Raw genomic sequence first — 21,395 nt, 5'->3', positions numbered from 1 at the left:
CATGCTTTGAAATAAATAAATTGCACGTTTTATGTTGTATTTTATTAGTTAATACGTTGCATTTTGACTGGAAGTTTATTTTTAAAAGTTACTTTTTATCTGTCACAAAGAATAATTCATTTCCCTACGAATACATGCGAGTTATATACAAAAGCTGTATAAAATATTCTGCCTTTCACCTTTGACCTATGAATAAATTTTCTGTAGGATCTTGGGAACATGGCGGACAAGAAAGGCGACTCTGGTTTGTTTACAGTTGCTTAGTTGCATGATACTGCTGAATCTTTTCATTTTAGATGCTAAGTTGTACAGTTGTCTTACTGGAATTTGTATAATAAATTACTCCATGTAAATTTTTGCGAATTGGGTCATGGCACATGCAGCATTTATACCCAATATTTATGTGTCCTTGCTCCATGCATGCTCTGCATGATGCAGATATTGCCCGATTGCAACAGTGCGGTCAGGGTAATTCTGAAGCTGAAATTTCTTATGTGACTGTGGCAATATAGTAAATCTGTATTACTTAAACATATTTTAACCCCCACCCATAAAAAAACCCCACAAATCAAAAATGTTCAGGATCTGACTTTCTATGTATCTTAGTTGAGTAGTTCATACATCAGTGTAAAATTTAAATCACTAGATTTTAAGTTGATCTAAAATGGGCCCAGCAAGATATGCATTTGTATAGTGGGTATAGGGTTGAAAATCAGCTGTTATCCTAAATTGATGGCATCTCCTCATGAGCTGGCTGGTAGCTCAGTCGCACAGTTAGCGGGAGGTCCCAAGTTGAAGTCCCAATCTGGCAGACATTTTTCCCCACCTGTTACATTTGGTGCCCAAAAATAAAACCCATGGGTGGTTTAGAAGAGTCTTGGTAAGGTTTTCAACTTTTCAGGATGTTAAACCTCAAGAAAAACGGGCAAAGTGTAACATGGATTGGGCTGGTAGCAGTACAGTCCCACAGTTATCGGGAGGTCCTGGTTTCGAGTCCCAGTCTGGCCGACATTTTTTCCAGCTGTTACATTTTTATGACTAGAAATCAAACTTAATATTTGATTATGATATAAGAGATCAAAAATCCTTTAGAAAAAACAGCATCCAAATATTACATTGTTGATAACTTTGAAACCTGATTAATTTTTGTAAGGGGAAAAAAAAATAAAGATTGAAAGATTTAGTTTTACTTTAGTTTAGTCCTCTTCATTCTGGTCAGCATAATTTAGGCCAGAGACTAGTACTACATGTGTACCATGTTGGCCTATTGAATGATTGAAATACTCATAAAATATGAATTTGTTGAAAGTATGTGACTAAAAACAGAATCTAAAGAGTAAACAGAAGTTTAATTATCATCTGTAAAAGAAATTCAATCCATTGTTTTTCTCAAATGGTGTCCTTAGAAATGTAATTTTTAGGGGGGCTCCAAAAAGTTCATAAGATCTAAGTGTATATTTTTAAGACAAGTTGCATTTAGAAGTAAATAATTTTACAATAAATGTATTTAGCCTATATAGTGAGAAGTATTTTTAATCAGATGTTGAAACTTAACTTACTCTGCAAGACTACATGCAACTTCTCTTTTTGCTTGCTGATTTCAAGTGAAATATGTTCCATTCCCAAATAAATACAACCTTAAATGGAGCAGAAATGAACTATAAATTATTAATCAAATATTTTTATTTACAGAGTTTGAACTCTTTGTCTATCAAAATGTCTTATCCTTTCATCCCATTGTGGTACATATACTCTCATCTCTGTCCTTTGTGCTGGAGGGAAATCCCTTCCTTTCTTAGAAATGGGAAACCAATGTTAATTAAAAAAATTTTATCATAAATTACAGGCAGTGAGACAGACAGTACAGATGAACCCGTTGTTGGGAATGTCAACAAATTTGCCGTAGTTCCACCAGGTTACACAGGCAGACCCAAGAAAGGACATCTGATTTTTGACGCCTGTTTTGAATGTGGTTAGTGAAAAAGGAGTTTGTTCCCACCTAATTCTTTTCTGTCATCAGTTCAGAAATTGTGATATCTTTTTATATTATTTTGTCTTTTGGAAAATATGCTAAGGCTCCATGAATACAAAATACACATTGACTAGTCAACTATCTATGGAAATCAAGCATCTGTACTATGATTTGAGCAAAGTCAATATATTTTATGGAAATTTTACTTGAGAATCATTCTTTCCTTTCCTTTTTCTTTTTTCTTATTTTGGTTAAGAATAATGTAATTCCAGTTACACATGCCTATTATTTGAAGGTATTCTGCATACCATTGACCAGAATTGTTTTTGGCTTTATGCTAATTTATGTGCTAGCAGCGCTACCATATTTTTTATCTTAAAAAATAAAATATCAGGAACAGAATCTTTTTCCATTGAACAGATGATTTGATTTTTTTTTTTTTACAGGGAATCTGGGAAGAGTGGACTATATAACAGAATATGAATACGATCTTTTCATCAGACCGGACACTTGCAATCCACGCTTCAGAGTGTGGTTCAATTTTACAGTGGAGAATGTCAAACAGGACCAGGTTAGCTATGTATTCCTCATCTTCTTCTAATGTTCTCAACTTTTTAGCTCACCTGTGCTAAAGGACCATGGTGGCTCAGGTGAGCAATATGGCTTAGGGGTCTTTGGTTGCCTCTGATCATATTGTTGCCAGTTCAGTCAGTTTGATGCAGCCACAGTACAGACATATATTATTACCTGAACAATGTTATGTGCAAAGAGACTGGACATTCATAATATATATTTTTATGACAATTTATGTAGAGCTATTATATATAATTATGTACTCTGATGTTCCTGATAAGTATTCATCTTGTTATCTCTAAACAATGACAGAAAAAAGTTAAAAATAAAATCCAGTCTCTGACAGATGAGGTGGTGTTTCAGTTTGATTAAGCATTTTTAGAATTTTTAAGTTACCTGCATACAATAATTATGATTCTAGGTACACAATACCCATTTTAATATTGAGTGGAATGACTTAAAGTGTCACTTGTCTCTGCAGTAACATATCTCCATTTATTAATCAGCTGCATTTGATGAAATGCCTTGTCAGTTGCATTGCAGGTAGTTGTTTTAAAAACTGCTCTTTGTGAATCACAAAGAGTATGGCTTTATTTGCAAAAAGATCGGGCTTTTTTTCAGAACTTGATTCCTTTTCATTCTTTTTCAGAGAGTTATTTTCAATATTGTCAACTTCAGTAAAACTAAATCCTTATACAGAGAGGGCATGTCACCCTTGCTGAAATCCACAAGCAGGCAGAAATGGTTAGTAGTAAATAGCATACAATTTATTTTTCCTTTTCAGCCCATTGAAATAAAAGTTTGTTTTTGATTTTTGTCCATAGAATATAATAGGGCTTTTGTGGGTCTATAGTAAAAGACAGATTAAAATAATCCTGATTGAAAACTAGTCATTTTCCCCCAAATTAGAAAACAACATTCCAGATTGACAAGCAGATTGATTAAGTTGATTTAGCATAGATTACATATGTAGTTATTTTTATATATAATTATGTATATGGGATAGTTAATAAAGATATTCATATGAGGAGCAAGTTAGCATGCATTAAAAAGTATTTTCAGTGAAATCAGCTTTTAAATTTTCAGTACTCTCCCATTTTGCCACATTTCCATTTAAAATGGGTAGAGAAAAAATTTCAATTGTTGTTGTTACACAAGTTGACCGAATAGTTTCTATTTATTGACTGAATTTTTAGCTCACCTGAGCCGAAGGCTCAAGTGAGCTTTTCTGATCACATTTTGTCCGGCGTCCGGCTGTCTGTCTAGCTGTCTGTCCGTCTGTCTGTCCGTAAACTTTTCACATTTTCGACTTCTTCTCAAGAACCGCTGGGCCAATTTCAACCAAACTTGCCACAAAGCATCCTTGGGTGAAGGGGATTCAAGTTTGTTCAAATGAAGGGCCACGCCCTCATTCAAGGGGAGATAATTGAGAATTAGTGAAAATTTGGTGGTATGTTTTAAAAATCTTCTTCTCAAGAACCACTGTGCCAGGAAAGATGAAACTTATGGGGAAACATCCTCAGGTAGTGTAGATTCAAGTTTGTTCAAATCATGTCTCCCGGGGGTAGGGAGGGGCCACAATGGCCGACCAAAGTTTTACATAGAAATATATAGGAAAATTCTTTAAAAATCTTCTTCTCAAGAATGACAAAGCCATAATTCATCATATTTATATGGAAGCATGCTCAGGTAGTGTAGATTCAAGTTTGTTCAAATCATGACCCCGGGGGTAGGGCGGGCAAAAATGGCCGACCAAAGTTTTACATAGAAATATATAGGAAAATTCTTTAAACATCTTCTTCTCAAGAATGACAAAGCCATAATTCATCATATTTATATGGAAGCATGCTCAAGTAGTGTAGATTCAAATTTGTTCAAATCATGACCCCCCGGGGTAGGGCGGGGCCAAAATGGCCGACCAAAGTTTTTAAAGATATATATAGGAAAATTCTTTAAAAATCATTTTCTTGAAAATAGCAAATCCATGATTGGTCATGGGACTACTTTTGGATTTAAACTTTACAATAAAAAGCCATTTTCTACTTTTTCCTACCCTTAGTGCTCAGGTGAGCAATGTGGCCCATGGGCCTCTTGTAATATGACGTTACTTGGAATAGGACAAGGATACCTGCGAAGCATGTATATTACTACAGATGTCCAGACCACAGAAAGAATTATGTCATGTCATTTTCATTCTGCTTCGACCGCGAGGACGATGTTTACCAGTTTGCCTACTGCTACCCTTACTCTTACACCCGATTACAGAATTATCTGGATAACCTTGAAAAGAAAGGGATGGATTTCTTCCAGCGAGAGCTGCTGTGTTTAACTGTGGTAAGATCATCTGCTGCAAAATTATATTTCAAGATTGAAGTGGAAACAGAATATTTAGCCTTTAGAGGACAATAGTAAGATTTTGTAATCGTTTCTTTGAACAGCAACAAAGACGACTTGATTTGATAACAATCACGCATCCAGACAACTTGGAACCTGAGGAAACTAACCGTATTGTGTTTATATCAGCTCGTGTTCACCCTGGGGAAACCCCCGCCTCCTACTGCTGTCAAGGTCAGGATATCGTGTCAACAGCTCCTATCTTTCTTATTTCGGAAATAGATTTTTATAGAAAAAAAAAAATTTTCCTGGATCTTATATAACTCAGTAAAAAAAAGAAATTTCACGTCTTATTGTTGTGCACTGTTTTCTTGATTCAAGTTTTGTTGGAAATTACAGTTACCGTTTTCATACAATTGAAAAATCATATTTTAATATGAATCAAACTGGAAGGTCACCAAGATTTTAATTTTTTTGCAGGATTCATAGATTTTCTAATCAGCAATCATCCAATAGCCAAAATCCTTCGAGAACACATAGTATTCAAAATAGTCCCAATGCTAAATCCAGATGGTGTATACTTAGGAAATTACAGGTATGTTTTATGCGTGTCATACTAAGGTGTTTTATAAACGAAAACTTGATGTCCATTTTAAATACAAAAGGAGACATTAAACCTAGTACTTTTTGTAATAACTATGGTCAGGAATGATATTTTTATGGCACCCTTCAAAGAAGGGAGGGCATATTGCTTTGCTGTCAACTCTGTCGGGCAGTAGGTTAGTCCACCATCAGTTTCTGTTCTTTATCTTTGCAGAGGTTACACATATTGAAATGAAAATTGGTATACAGATGTATCATAAGAATATCTAGGTCAAGTTTTGTTTTGGGTACAATCGAGCCATTTTGGACAGAGTTCTGCCAGTTGGACTTACAGAAAAATTCCAATTATTTGCAGTTTCTGTTCTTTTTCTTTGCAGAGGTTGCACATATTGAAATGAAAATTGGTATACAGATGTATCATAAGAATATCTAGACCAAGTTTTGTTTTGGATACAATCGAACCATTTTGGACAGAGTTATGACGGTTGTCCTTAAAAAAAAAATTCCAATTATTTGCAGTTTCTGTTCTTTTTCTTTGCATAGGTTGCTCATATTGAAATGAAATTTGGTATACTGATTTATAAGAATGTCTAGGTCGACTTATGTTTTGGGTACCATTGAGCCATTTTTGACAGAGATATGTCCTTTGGACTTAGAGAAAAAATCCAATTATTTGAGGGAGGGGGCATAAGTGTTTGACAAACATCTCTTGTTTAAAGCAAAGATATTAAGGTTTTAAAAAACTTTCAGAAAATGTTGAGGATTTTTAACTTACTTTGACATATTGTTGGTATTTGACTTACCAATGTTTAAGTTATGGAAGTTCAAATGTAATTAATTTTGCCCTATTTCAGATGTTCATTAATGGGTTTTGATTTGAATCGTCATTGGAGTGAACCTTCACCGTGGGCACATCCTACTTTATACGCTACCAAAAATCTCCTGATGGAACTAGATCGCAGTGTAAGACTAGTTTATCTCTCTTAAAATTTTTTTTCAATATTATATATGAGCATGATAAGTGTAAAGCGATGGAAAGTTATATTCTGCACTGCATATACAGCTTTTTATACATGTATATACTAAAGACTTTGTCTCTTCTTGTCATGTATAAAATATAATGCATGCTAAAATTAATTTTGATATTTTTATAATTTGTTTTCAGAAACATTCAATAGACTTTTTCGTAGACTTGCATGCACACTCGACATTAATGAATGGTTTTATGTACGGCAACACCTACGATGATTTAGAGAGGGTAGAGAGACACTCTGTGTTTCCACGACTTCTGTGTACCAATGCTGAGGATTTCTCACTGGCAAACACCAATTTTAACAGAGACGCTGTCAAAGCAGGAACTGGGAGGAGGTAAGAAATTTACCCCATGACAGGGTTTGATTTTTCTTCTCCATCTTTGGAGTGGTTAGTTGTGCAACCAAACAGAGAAAGTCTGCTAATCAGGATAAATTTAGGTTTATACCTTAAGGAATAGCTAGGATTAGCAGGATGGATCATATATTGAGTAAGCCATTTTTTATTGTCTGCATATACATAACATATTGAAATCAAATTGATATGACTCGCTGAACAATAAGGTGATCATAAGATGTTGTCATGATGGACAACAAAATTTCAACATAAAGATACAGAGAATGTGATGATAAGAATTCTGAGTATTTGTCCTGTATTTGGTTTCTCTCTGCTTGAAAAAGGAGGGTGAGGGGGTATTAAGTGATGAGGATATTGTTCATCTGTTACATCTGTACATTGGGAAAGGGGGATAGACATTTCGCCGCAAATTCTCCTATAACACTCCGTAAAATTGAGACTTTCACAGAATCTTTATTACCTCATGCAATTGTGCACCTATTTTTAATTCTATATACTGGTCAGAGACTAAAGATTTCATCGATAGTAAGATGTCCATTGTCCAACTGTCTATCTGTCTGTAAACACTTTTTCAGAATGCTACTCCTCCTTTAGTTCTGATTTTAATATAACTTGTCACAGAAGTAGAATACACTAAGATACATAGTTTTTGGATTCCAATTTATTATATACCTTTTGTTAATTTCAGTGCACAAAAGTAGACTACATTTAGATACATTTTTCTTTTGATCAGTTTTTGTTTTCTTGAATGGTGTTTCCATGGTTACTAAAATAAAAATTTCTGTAATTTTTTTTTTAAAAAGGCTACTCCTTCTACAGATTAGTCTGATTGCAAATATTGCCACAAAAAGAGACTAAATCAAGGATCGTGAATTTATCTATTGCTGTTGCAAAATTTCATGTCCAACTGTTACTTTTCTCTTCATTTGCTATAAGTACAACCCAGTAGAGCTACAGTCTCAACAGAGACTTCTGGTACACTTTAATGGACAGATATTAGGGGTTTCCCATTGCAAAGCATGGACTTTGCCATTATACGCATATGAGGGCAGGGATATCAAATTGTGATCTTAATATCCTTCAAATATCTTTTTAGATTTGATGGAGGTTGTGAACATAGATTACCATTTATGTCAAGTCATACGTTTGGACAAAGTGCTAATATTTTTCTGATACAGACACACAATCTTTATTCCATATGTACAAGTGCGTTAAAAAGTCCCAAAAAAAAATTTTATAAATAAGCTTTGTTTTATAGATACAATATATACAGTTTTGTTTATACAATTGATCTCTAAAGATTTTTTTATATTGCTACATTTTGCTAGTTATTTTGAAAAAGGTCGTTTCACGGTAACACAAATATAAGGCTAAATTTAACATTGGCAACATTATAACGTTATTGACTGGGTATAAACATATGATTTGTTGGACCTGAAGGTGAAAATGTTGCCCGAGGCCGCAGGCCAAGGGCAAGATTTTCACCTTCAGGTCCAACAAATCATATGTTGCCCGAATCCCAGTCTATAACTGTTTTGTTATATCCTTCACTGCTCACTTAAGAGTGATCATTTAATCAATACACCCTATATTATCAATTATTTTGTATGGAAAATTATGGCTTCTTCAGTAAATATAACACATCAAGCTGAGAAAGAAAAAAATCCATTATATATCTATTGTATCACAAAAATTATTTATCACAAAATATACTCTTTCCTTCTTCCTTACCTAGCTGTTAGCCTAGCAACAACTCTTGTAGCGCTTAACTTCGGCTATTTTCGCGTCGCCGATATTTCACGATGATTAATTAATTGTGACGTAACAGACGAGTGACGTTGCGGTCTAACAATTCTTATGTAAGACCGGTCAATAGTGAAATTGTTAGACCGACGTAATAAGCAGTTCTTTTGTTGGACTTTTTAGAAGTAATAAATATATAGAATGATATTTATAAGGGTATAACAAAGTAATATATTGACTGTGTGACCGTTGTAGTGATATATAGTAGCCATGCTAACTAAATTAGATATATAACATTCAAAATGCTGTGACTGTTTGTTTATCAAATATTCAGTTCATGAAAGGGTTTGTTGTTTTTTGATTTTTTTATAAAACACATAGGGGCCTATTATACTATATTTATCACATAAACGTTACGTTTCAAAACTACACGTGGGGGTGGTTATGTACGTGATTATCAATTTCATTATTTGATACAAATACCCCAAACTTGCTTTCTCTCAAGTTTGTGAATGGTGTTTCCATGGTTTTATCTTCAGAGAGAGTAAAAATATTCCTTTTAAAAGGGGGAGTCCAATTTTATTTTTTTTACAATTTGTAAAAAAAAACCAGGCTACCCTCCCCATGTAATGTACATGTATATTTTTAAAGTAAAATAAATTCTAGATAGGCCTTCATGCAAATTTTTTTGGTTATGTGTGCCTACAAATAAAAAAATGAGATATCCTTGTAGCAAAGAGAGAATTATAACTGAAAATTAATGTTAGTAATATGCCTCTGCTGGTGGACTTTTAGAGGGTATCCATAAGCCCAGTTTCGTCTAGTACTCCAGTGCTAGCATGAAACGGATATATAAATTTTAATGTGATAAATTTTAGAAATAAAGGACGTATCTCCCTCAGGCATAGCTCTGGTCCTTGTTCGGATTTTGGCTGTTACTTTTCTCTTCTTTATCTTTTTTATTTGTTTTGGCTGAGCATCACTGAAGAGACATTATTTTTCGAAATGCGCATCTGGTGCATCAAAGTTCATACCGTTCATTTCTTATGATAAATATAGAGTTTTACATATTTCTGTCTCACTCCAGTAAAAATGTCTTAAGTTGATAGAGCAATTCGCTATAGATATTAGGGACTCTAGGTCTGATCAGAACAGTGTGATATTGGGTTAATATCAAACAATTGTTTTGTATTATTAGTCTCCCTTTGCTGAAAGCATGGACTTTGCCATTATATGCACTGTGCCTTGATACTTACAGAACAAGTATATTCATTACGTTTGACATACTTTTGACTGAATTATATTACTGTTAGACTATTTTGCTAGTTTTGGGGAAAAAAGTTATTAATTTTATCATATAGACTCTCTTACCATGATTGCCTATCTTTTTATTTGATGATATTTGAAAATGTAAATGTAGTATATCTCTGTTTACCGCTGAATATATCAAGTTTAAAAATTTTGTCCGCAGGATGGATCTAGGCAGCAATTCTTCTCAGTTTTGTACAAAAACTGTGACAGCACCTGAAATTCAGCGCAGCATTATACCATAAAGTTTGTCCCTCAAAATTTGTGCAATGACTTTCAAAGAAATAGATCTAATATTTTTCTGATACTGACACACAATCTTTATTCCAGGTGTATCAGAATTTTTTTTCTCTGTGATCATTTTCAATGAGTGGCTAAGGAAATGAAACAGATTGCCATGGAGATCGAAATTGCAGATGTCTGAATACATCTCCTAAAAAAAGTTCCTTCAACTCTCTATCAGTTGGACTGGAAAGTCTCTAATGCTAAATTTGTTTTATTTTTTTCTGGTTTTATTCTACTTTGGAGAAAAATTCCATTAGTTCTACAGATGGTTCCATATTCCTTTAAATGGAGCAAATCATGTCTTTGAATTTTAGGAACCCCCGACGAGAAACTCGGGAGGTAATCTGAGTACACAGATCTTGTCAATATTTCATATATTCATGCCGTTGTTCGGCCACGGATAATTCCCATGATGTGATGGTATTCAGGAACCAGAAATCAATATCCTTTTATGTGTTTTGACCATAAAGTGTAATTAGCTAAAAAGCGATGCGATACCCTTCAGTTTTCCTAAGTATCAGTTACTGCATCCATAAAATTTGAAGCCAAATCTTCGTTTTTTTTATGAAATTACCTTAACATCAGGGTGATAGTGGAAGGTTAATATTGTATGCATTAAGAAGGTTAAGAGTCATTGAGCAGAATGTAAACAATAAAAATGAGGTCTGGGACTTGATTTCATTTATCCTTGGTAGAAAAATAAAATCACATTTGGTCAATTTTGCTAAAAGAATAATAGAAAAAAAGGTGCAAGCGGAAAGTTGATATACTATGCCGTTTTTGACAGAACAATAAATAAATAATGAGAAAAAGCCCACGGAAAGCATTACATTGACGTCACTGGTGAAGGAAACAGAGACAGAAATTGGTTGTATATAGTGATGCAATTTCTACAACAACTTTAGCTAGCTAATTGACTTTTATGTTTTTCCCGTAATCATTAATTGATGCCAGAACATCAGATACTGAGAGTCCTTTGATTTTATGAGACAAGAGTAATGATTTGGTCTTTTTTATCCTGTAAGTGTTCTCCCTTAGATTTAATAATTTATGATATGGTCTGGCATGATAGTCGAATGTGTTTGTCTCTATTGTGTTTTATCCTAAAGGCATTGTATAATGATGGATCATATTGAACAGTTTCTTAGAATGGTATACATTCATCACAGTAAATCGTATTTGAGCGATGGGGACTCGGATAAGATGTAAACCTTTTTACACAAAATCAGATGCTTTAAGTATTGTTATTGAACATTCTGTCAGCCTACACAGGTTAAACCATGGTCATAGCTATCAAACAGAATTTAATATAGAAATATCAAATTTGGGCAAAGGTCAAGGTCTGACTCAGTACTTTGTGTATTGGTGTATGGCTAAGAACTTAGTAAAAGGTAAAAGGTTAACAGATTGGCTCTCCAAGGGCATAATGTTTGACAATCCCTTGATCTTTTTCATCAACACTAAGAAGAGAAAGCAAATTACTGCTTTACTGTTTTGTTAAATCACTTCAATCCCTGTTTCATATAATTTACAGTTAAATCTTATTATCTTGAACTCAACAAGTCTGAGAAAAAGAATTTGAGGTATCCAAATATTAAAGATATATATCAAGGTTTAATTCTTAAAGAATAAGGGCTTGGACTTCCAAATCAATTTGACATATCCATTACAGTACTGAGATATCAGTGCTTGAGATACCAAAATTCAACTGTATTTTCTTTATATTGCTTAGCACGTTGCAAGAATCAAATGTATTAAGTCTAGAAGTATAGAACAAGAGTGTCAGTCTTACAGTGTGAGTGGGTTAGTTTGTATCCTGTAGAATTACTACCTAGCCAGGACACACAGAAATCTGTGTTCCATAAACGGAATAATCAATGGTAAAGCAAGCAAAGGTCAGCAACATATGGGCATAAAATGACAGTGTTTGAATACAAATAAGGTCTCTATTTGTAGAAATTATAATTCCTCAATTACAGGTGTCTTTACAACCATTGTTTGGTGTCAATTATAGTTATACTTTTCGCTGAGCTTTTGTCAATTTTTGTTGCTTTTTGCTGTGCTTCATGTCAAGAACAAACAGGGCTAACTAAGCAGTGGTTTAATATCGAATATTGATTAGCCAATAAACCCACACTGTAACACAGGATGGACAATATCACATAATAGGACAGAAATTCCTGCAGTTTCCGCTTTAAATTGCTGTTATTAAACTGTTTAAATGTGATTTTTCATAGATTTGATCAATATGCTTTTGTCAGACACTGTGGCTAAACCAATATTTGAAATGGCAACATCGATTTACAAGTTTGCATACATGCTAAAAGCAATTTTTTATTGGAAAATGTTCATGCAACTTGATTAGTTTAAACGTCCATTTTTTTTTTTTTTTGGTTAGGAGAGATTATTATACAAATACAGGGGAGTGTTGAAGTGTAGACCATCCTTTTATTACTGAAAAAGAGGAAAAGAAAATTGAGCAAAACAAATAAATTGTGTCTGCACTGTCTGACCGTATTTAAAATATTGAAATGCATAATTTAAAGTTAATGTGAATGTTGACCCATTAGGAAGTTTACATTGGTGATTAGGTTCTATATGTCTAATGTATTAATGAATTTTTTTTGCTGAATTGCATAAATCTTTGACATCTCAGGTTACATATGAATCCTTGCTAATTAGAGGTACCTGTACTCCTTTTTAGGGAAGGGGGGGGGGCTTAATGTGTCCAGAAAAAGTGTTAGGTTTTAGTATACATGTACTTGATGATAGTGTTCCTGTATTTATCTAGGGAAATTAGGGTAGAAATCCATCCATTTTTTTCAAACCAGTGAGTTACAGATGTTCTGCTATTTCTTTATGAGCTACACCTAGAAACAGCATCCTAGAGTTATTAAATTCACATGCCAAAAGATGCAGGTTACAACGAAATTATGTCAAAACTTCCTCATGTACAAGCATATCCCTTGCTAATTGCCTACAATCATCTACATTCATGAATGAAATGTGATGTCATAGTAAGGATGTGACGTCAGTATGACGTTAGTTTCCCGTGGTCTACTGTGCATCTTCATCCCAGGTCATCAAGTACTTTCATGCAGATGTTTGTTTCTCATGTAATCTGTTGAGGATGTAAATAATTTGACACTGTCAATCATGATTGAGTTTTTATTTCCTAAAAAATGTGCATTCTTCACTTGCTTTAAAAGTAAATACTTCAGTATTTGAGCTTTTTGATTTTTTTTTTCATGACCTGTTTTACTGAATTAAAGCTTTGTCATTATTTACATTTTTCTTCCTGTCTGTCTGTGTTATTTATTGTAATTTCTAGTTTTGATTGAATTCAGAACATTTTTGTGCTGTCTGCAAAGCTAAGTGAAACTTAAAGACCACTTTACCCTGGTCTGTGTGTCTGTTTAGCTGTCTGTATCAAACTATCTGTCCATCTGTCCCACAGTCATAACCTGTATCTTGATAACTATAGGTGGAATGAATTTGGTATTTTGTAGATATGCTTGGACTTTAACTTCATTTGTAAAATACATGTACCATGATTACTGACCTTGAGATGGACTTGACCTTACTTTTCAAAATAGTTCATTGTGCCAATATATAGCATAGTATTATTTCACCTTAGCATAGTTAGTTTAAAATAAAACATCATAAAATTGATCATTGTTACACTTGACCTCTAACCTATTTTGTGAGAATAACCAGGTCAAGGTCATCAATGTCATTCAAAAAAAGAGGTCTTGTCAGTGTATAAATCTCTACTTTGCTCTTATTTTTACAGAGGAATATTGTATATGCTCTTACTTGGCACAGAATTGTGTTACAATTAAAGATGTCTGATGACCCTAACTCAAGGTCATATAGACAAGACCAATGTCACAAGTATTGAGAGTATTTGTCCCTATCCCTTACAAAGGGCTTTTTGGGCAATTAGATAGCTTTAAGCAAACAACCAAAGTTTATAGATATGATGAAAACTATTTGGTTTCAGTTTTTAGACAAGTAGACATTGTGGTGTCCTGTCCAATCAAGGGCAGCTTCTTTTTTTTTTTTTTAAAAACTAATAAGTGCTCATTTAGTACCTCTCCTCTTGCTTATAAACTATTATTAAACTGCTCTACTAAGAACCTTAAAGCATTGAATTCATATTTTGGGATGTCTTCGGTCATATAACACACTTGGCCGTGCCGACAAATTGATAATTTACATTCTCTAATTATACTTCTTCATAATTGTTTATTTCTATAATTTTTAATGTGAATTTAGCGCCCTTCAAACTGGTGTGCTTTATAGATGTAAGAACCGTATGTGACGTTGCAAAGTTAAATAATGCAAACGAACATTGCGAAGAAAAAAAGTGACAAATTAATTTTAAACACACATTTGTTGTATTTTTACGTTAATTAAACAGGGTTAATTTCTAGCTCTACTGGTCAGAGACCAGAAGAGCTTATGCGAAAGTAATGCATCCGTCGTCCGTCCGTCTGTCTGTCTGTAAACAATTTTTCAAAATGCTATCCTCCTACAGTTTTGTTCCGTTTTCAATATAACTTGGCACACATAAGTACAATATACTAAGATACATAATTTTGTGCATCAGTTTTTGATTGCGATGAACAGTACTGCCATGGTTACTAAAAATAGAAATTTCTTTGAAATGCTTTCAAAATGCTACTCCTTCTACAGGTTTGGTCTGATTTCAATATAACTTGGCACACAAGTAGAATATACTAAGGTACATAATTCTGTGCATTGATTTTTGATTGCAATGAACAGTGTTGCCATGGTTACTAAAAATAGAAATTTCTGTGAAATGCTTTCAAACTGCTACTCCACCTACAGTTATCAGTTTTAGTCTGATTTCAATATAACTTGGCACACAAGTAGACTACACTAAGATACATAATTCTGTGGATCAGTTTTTGATTTCGATGAACGGTGTTGTTATGGTTACTAAAAATAGAAATTACTGAGAAATTTGAGATGCTTTCAAACTGCTACTTCTCCTACAGTTTTGGTCTGCTTTCAATATAACTTGGTACACAAGTAGACTATGCTAAGATACATAATGCTTTGCATTGGTTTTTGATTTTGATGAACGGTGTTGCCGTGGTAACTAAAATATAAATTTCCTTATATTAATTTAAAAATGCTATTAGAAATACAGTTTTAGTTTGATTATGATATAATGTGGTATGCGGATAGAATACACTAAGATACATTATAGTTTTTATTGTTTTCATTTTGATGAATGATGTTGCCATGGTAACGAAAATTGAAAATTCTTTAAAATTTTATTAAAAGCTACTCCTACAGTTGTAGTCTTATTGCAATATTGCCACAAAAAGTGACTCAATCAAGGATCATTATTCCATATATTGCTGTTTTAATGTTTCAAGTCCCAACAGCTACTTTTCTCTTCCTTTGTTATAAGTATAAACCAGTAGAGCTACAGTCTCGACAGAGACTTCTGGTTATTTATTAAATTGTGTCAAAACAATGTACATTTTGGTGTTCTAGAGTATTGAAAATGCATATAGTCCCTACTGTGTATATGCGTGGTGACAAGGTTTCGTGTGTGTTATAGAGATTTGAATGTCGTGGATTTGTTATGGATTTTATAAAGAAAATTACACTGAATGTAAATATTTCCTAATGACAGACAGGCATCTGTTCATGTATATTCTTTTGCAAGAAGTATAGTTTTAGGCACTGAGCATAAAATATATCAAACTTGGTAAAAAAAAAAAAAAAGTTTCTGCTAGTGCTAGTACTAGAACTTGATAGGGACCATTGGTGTACTGAGCCAGCTCTTTAGTAAACTGAACTATTGAGAGCTTGATATATTAACTGGTAGTGATGCATCTGTAAACCAATTAATACATTATTTTGGTCCTAACTTCAGAATGTTAAAGTACATGTATCTACATTACCCATGAAGTACCCAATAAACATGTACAATATTCAACACCTGTACCACAATGATATAAATACTAAATGAGATGATTAAATTTTAAGTAGTTAGCATGTTTATAATTAAATTCTTATTTCATTCTATTTCAGAACACTGGGTGGATGTTTGGATGAGAATTCTCATTGCTATACATTAGAAGTGTCTTTCTTCAGCTATCAGACCAATGCATCAAGCCAGGCCCTGCCATACACTGAGGAGGGATGTATCCTTAAAAAGCCATAGTCAAAGAAAGATAACTCTGTTATACATTGGGAAAAGTCCTTATAGAAAAAAAAATTATTCAGTGATTTGATAGCACATTTTATAGGCAATACCTGTGTAAACAAAAGCATGGATCTAGAACAGATGTGAACGTTTAAGCTCATCTGAGCCAAGGTCTAAAGGGAGCTTTCTCTCATCAAAGGGTGTTCCTGGCACCTGTCTGTGAACATTTCAAATGGAGATCTATAAATTTTGACCTATACTTGGCACTAGACACTCAGACAGGAACAGTGAGGGATCATTTTCGTGCCAGCATCTACTGCTACACAGGATAACAGTTTATATGGTCTCATCTGTAGGACTGGGGCCCGTTTTACAAAAGGACTTACGACTTAAGACCAAATTTAATTCTTCATATTACTTTTTAATAAACATTATATAGAAAATTATTTTAAACTTTTTAAAAGAAATGTGGTAAGATATTTTTACACAAATAATTTTGAAGAGAATTATTAAGTTTGCAAGATTTTACAATCATCTGAAGTTTTTGGTCTTAGTCGTAAGTTCTTTTGTAAAATGCCTGCCCCTGGTCTCCACATTCCTCAGTGGGATTCAGATCCTTTATGTATGGCTCAACTCCTTACTCTGTGCCTCTAGAGCAGATGCTCTACCACTTTGCCAAGCAGGCAAAGCATCTGTTCTGAAGTTGCAGAGTAAGGAGTTAGTCTGTGGGATGTGGAGACCAGTCCTTTGAAATAAGGAGTAGGTGCTGGCACGAAAGAGATCCCTCACTGCTCAATGGCTCTGAGTGATGAGTATAGGTCAAAATATGTAGTTCTTTACTGGTAAGTGGTGGCGCCATGTCTCCATATGAATGAAAAATTCATGAGAGGGACATTTACAAACAAACATGCATTACTACTGGTATATAGCCCAGCAGATTTCCCATTATTATCTGTGCAAAACTTTGATTTCCTATTGAAGCCCCACCCTTCTATGATTTACGCATGTAAACTGTAACAAGGTGGGCCATGGACCTCCTTTTTTACCCCCTTGAGAGGAACAATGAAGTTTGTGGTAATGAAGTTTGTAATCCCTCTTCCAAATCATACTTTTCTCCTTTTTGCTCAAAAGTTAATAATTAGTAGCCTTGATGTTTCCTTTCGATTCCTTAAACAACATTCAGATATGAAACTTGGCAGGAATTTAGCCAGAACTTTTCTAGACTACTACAAGTTAGTTAATGTAATCAGTGCTAAACCCAGCAGTAGTATTGTACCGAAGCCAGGGCGATTCAGCATCCGAGACCGACAGGCAGAAAGGTCAAACACAGACCCTCCAGAAAAATTTCAGATGTATTATTTGATATTAAAGAAAATCTTCGATATTAATAAAGAAAATCTTTCAATGGCATTGAAAGCAATCAAGGAATCAATGAAGGAGGAGGATATTGGTAAGTGGCAGCTTACCGGTATTTGCTGAAACTAAATAAAACCAGTTTGCATTCAAATGATTGAAATATTAGCAGAAAAATTTCAGATGTATTATTTGATATTAAAGAAAATCTTCGATATTAATAAAGAAAATCTTTCAATGGCATTGAAAGCAATCAAGGAATCTGATTGTAATTTGTAGTAAAACCAGATGTGATGACTATTTTTGAGGTATAAATTCAATATCTATAAAATGATTTGGGAATCTGTTGGAAGGGAAAAATTCACTTCTGAAATCTGAACATCAAGATTTGGGTTTTAAATTTTAGTTTGGAATGTGGATTTATGAATTTTTCTTTGGTACATGGAATTATGGGCTCTGATGGTGAAATATATTTAGTATTTACATGTATTTAGATAAATATTATACATAATTTATCATGAATGGGTGTTACAATGTACACTATTACTCATATTACTTATAAATTTTGTATAGTGAATGCATTTTCAAGGGAGACAATTGAGATTGTGACGACTTATCTGTATACTTGTATATAGGTTTTCTAGGGTTAAACCAGCAACGTTCTCTTACTCAAAACACTGACAGGTAAAATTCTAGCAGGAGGTCATTTCTCCATATAGCTATTTTATTGATCATATACCTCTCCTCCTTAAAATGGTGTATTTTGTTGGTATGGGTAGCCTTTCTTTCTTAGATCTGATCCTGTTAAACAAAATATTTGGAATATTTTGTATGTTTAAGAAGAGGTCTAAAACATCTGTGCTAAAAATAACCATGTGCTATATGAACTACTTTCATGGTTCTTTACATTCTTTTTGAAAACAATGGTACCTTGTTTTGGTGCATGAGAGAACATTAATGCACAGTTTGCATACCAATATTTATATATTATATATGCACAACATCCCTGTTAAAAAAGACTAAAATTTGATCCATAACATGTCTATAAAATTATAAAATTATCAGACCTGTGGTATAAAACTTTGGTAGCAACATCACTTGCTTTCACCGTAACATAACAAATATCATATTAACCATCTGCTTTTTTCTTCCTCTTTTCATTTTTCCTTACCTGGAATCAAAGAGTTTAAATTTTTTTTATATCAATACGTAAACTATATAACAACTGTTCGATAATAATACTAAATAAATTACTTCAAGCCACACTATAACACCTTTCCTCTTTTTAAAGTGTTCATATATTATTTGGAATATTTTGCAACTGTAATTCTCTTTTACATCTTCTCTGGTATGCTCATCTTTTCAGATCAAAGTTTGTTCCATCACCTATGAAATTGTTATTACTGTAAATCACTTTTTATTTGCAAGAACTTTATTTTCGCAAAATTATGCAAGTCTGTCTGCTCACAAAAAATATTTGTACACATGTATTATTAATGTTTATATACAACAGAAGCCACAGCTCGCAAAAATTTTGTCTCTCTAATAAATACCAACTAGTTAAGTTGCGAAAATAAGTTGTCGCGAAACTGTAGTGATTTACAGTAAATCAAAAATTCCTGGGGGTCAATTTTCATGGATTGTGTAAATTTTACAGGTCCGTGGGGATGCATTTTCATGTATTTGCATACTTTCAAAAGGAATTTGTAACCACTTTTTTTCATTCATGGAGGATGCAAATATTTGAATGAGATCCTATAAAACTGAGCCATGAAGAAGTATATAATGATCCCACAGTATACTTCAAACATTGCAAATAAACCGCATTGTAATATTAGTGTGAAATCTTTCAGAACTACGGTGCTGAAGGTGTATATAAATTTTATTCTTGGTTAATTCCTACATAATTGTTATAAAAGTAGTCCGGTGAGTAGTGAGCAGTTTGTGTGGTAATCTTCACTTACATTTTTATATTTTCTTCAATATTTTAGATTATTATTTTATTTTTACTTGAGCACTGTATTAGAAGTATGTAATAGCTCACACATAACATTTTGAATACAAATAACTGTCTATTTACCATTTCCAGTAAAATAAGTTTATCTCTGTTTTGTTGTAGCACACTAAACCACAGAGTGGTGATGGTTGAAAATTAATTTTCTTGACCATTTTAAAGACTGAAAAAATTGTTTCTTTTTCATTTATTCAGAGATTATTCAATTGATTTGAGAGAAAATGTCATTCCTTTATGTGAATGTAACATACAATACTTTACTTTTGTAGATTTGAGGAACGTAGCATTCGCAGATCTTACCAAAGAGACTTTAGCATCAATAGCAGCAATGCTTTCTCAGAATCGTCCTCATCAATCCGTCTCCAACTGAAGGAAAGTCGACGATACTGATACTCTGTTAATTAATAGACTTAATTAACTGTTTAATTCCACTCAGAATGTAGCAATGTATTACATATTCAATGCAATCATCACCTGATATATGATGAATTTCATAGTATAAGAAATTGCTCTGCATGTCATGTCACATTGATTCTCATTTTGAAACGGCATTTTTTAAAATTATGGGCATAAAAATGATAGGCATTCTGACAATTTTTTGTCATCAACAAAGCTACTTTGAATGAAATACATGTACCATATGATCATGAGGTTATTTTTGTAAAACCACAATTTGTTGTAAACTGTTAATTTTTTATCTACATGATAGAATGACACTGGACTGTGATATATTTAAGTAATAATTTATATTTGTTATGGCTACCCATTTGTGTAAGGCCACAGACATTGTTATTTTACACTATGTATAGTTTTATTTATTGTATTTGAGGACGAGCAAAACATGTACCATTTTTAAGTTGTGCCAATTTCTTGAATATGTCAACACTCTCTCAACAACACTTGTGATCAAACTTGAAATCAACTTAATTAAATGTTCATTTACGAATAATCAAACAAAACAACTTTATATCTATTTTATGTTCCATGTATCATATGTTTCTGTGATTTTTTTCCCTCCAAGAGTACATAACCATATTTATTGATGTGCTCCAAACCAGAAATGTGAAGATTATTATTATTTTTTTAATGCTCAACCACTTTGATGCACAAAGCGAAGGTTTTACCTTTTAAATTATGATTTTGTTGACATTTCATCAAACCATGGTCCAAGTGTTTTTTTTTCATGGAGTTTACATTTATTATTATTAATTATCCTTTTGGATCTATACGTCCATCTGTCTGTGTGTAACTCTTTCCTTACGAAATGATATTTGAGCATTTGCACTGAAATTTTACACAAATCCATATTTTAATATTCTTAATTCTAAAGAAAATCTCTTTTGATGTAGAATTTCAAAGGGCAAGGTCAGAAAAACATATACATTGCAAAAATATGGTTTAAAGCTTATAGTTTACGTTTCTCTTGAGGGTTTTCAATTAAAAATTCACATCATAACTTCTGTTCTCTTTTGTTAGAATATAGGGCCACAATTTTCCTATGTTAGTGTATATGATATCAATAATTGAATACCTACATCATTTATCATAAGTTTATGTAATCTCAGAATGCTAATTTTCTGATGACTTTTGACAGATTTGAAGGTAACCTAGTATACAACTATACAATTGAC

The 21,395-nt window shown here is 33.1% G+C and overlaps 1 protein-coding gene across 1 annotated transcript; it reads left to right on the top strand.

Moving 5' to 3' along the window:
- The first annotated feature begins 212 nt into the window (after positions 1-212).
- On the top strand, positions 213-20,255 carry LOC134279794 (cytosolic carboxypeptidase 6-like). Its single transcript, XM_062762211.1, has 13 exons — positions 213-244; positions 1,847-1,972; positions 2,419-2,543; positions 3,195-3,289; positions 4,663-4,879; positions 4,984-5,113; positions 5,360-5,474; positions 6,337-6,445; positions 6,648-6,850; positions 16,283-16,395; positions 17,581-17,847; positions 18,386-18,434; positions 20,034-20,255. Exons 1-13 carry the CDS (start codon positions 220-222, stop codon positions 20,152-20,154), a joined length of 1,695 nt encoding a protein of 564 aa, XP_062618195.1. The 5' UTR covers positions 213-219; the 3' UTR covers positions 20,155-20,255.
- Positions 20,256-21,395: the final 1,140 nt, after the last annotated feature.

Source organism: Saccostrea cucullata, unplaced genomic scaffold, assembly GCF_032062105.1.
Source record: "Saccostrea cucullata isolate Sc308-1 unplaced genomic scaffold, CSIRO_AGI_Scuc_v1 ctg699, whole genome shotgun sequence".
Taxonomy (NCBI): Eukaryota; Metazoa; Mollusca; class Bivalvia; order Ostreida; family Ostreidae; genus Saccostrea; species Saccostrea cuccullata.
Note: the sequence above shows the minus strand (reverse complement) of the source record. Positions and strands in the feature narration are given on the sequence as shown.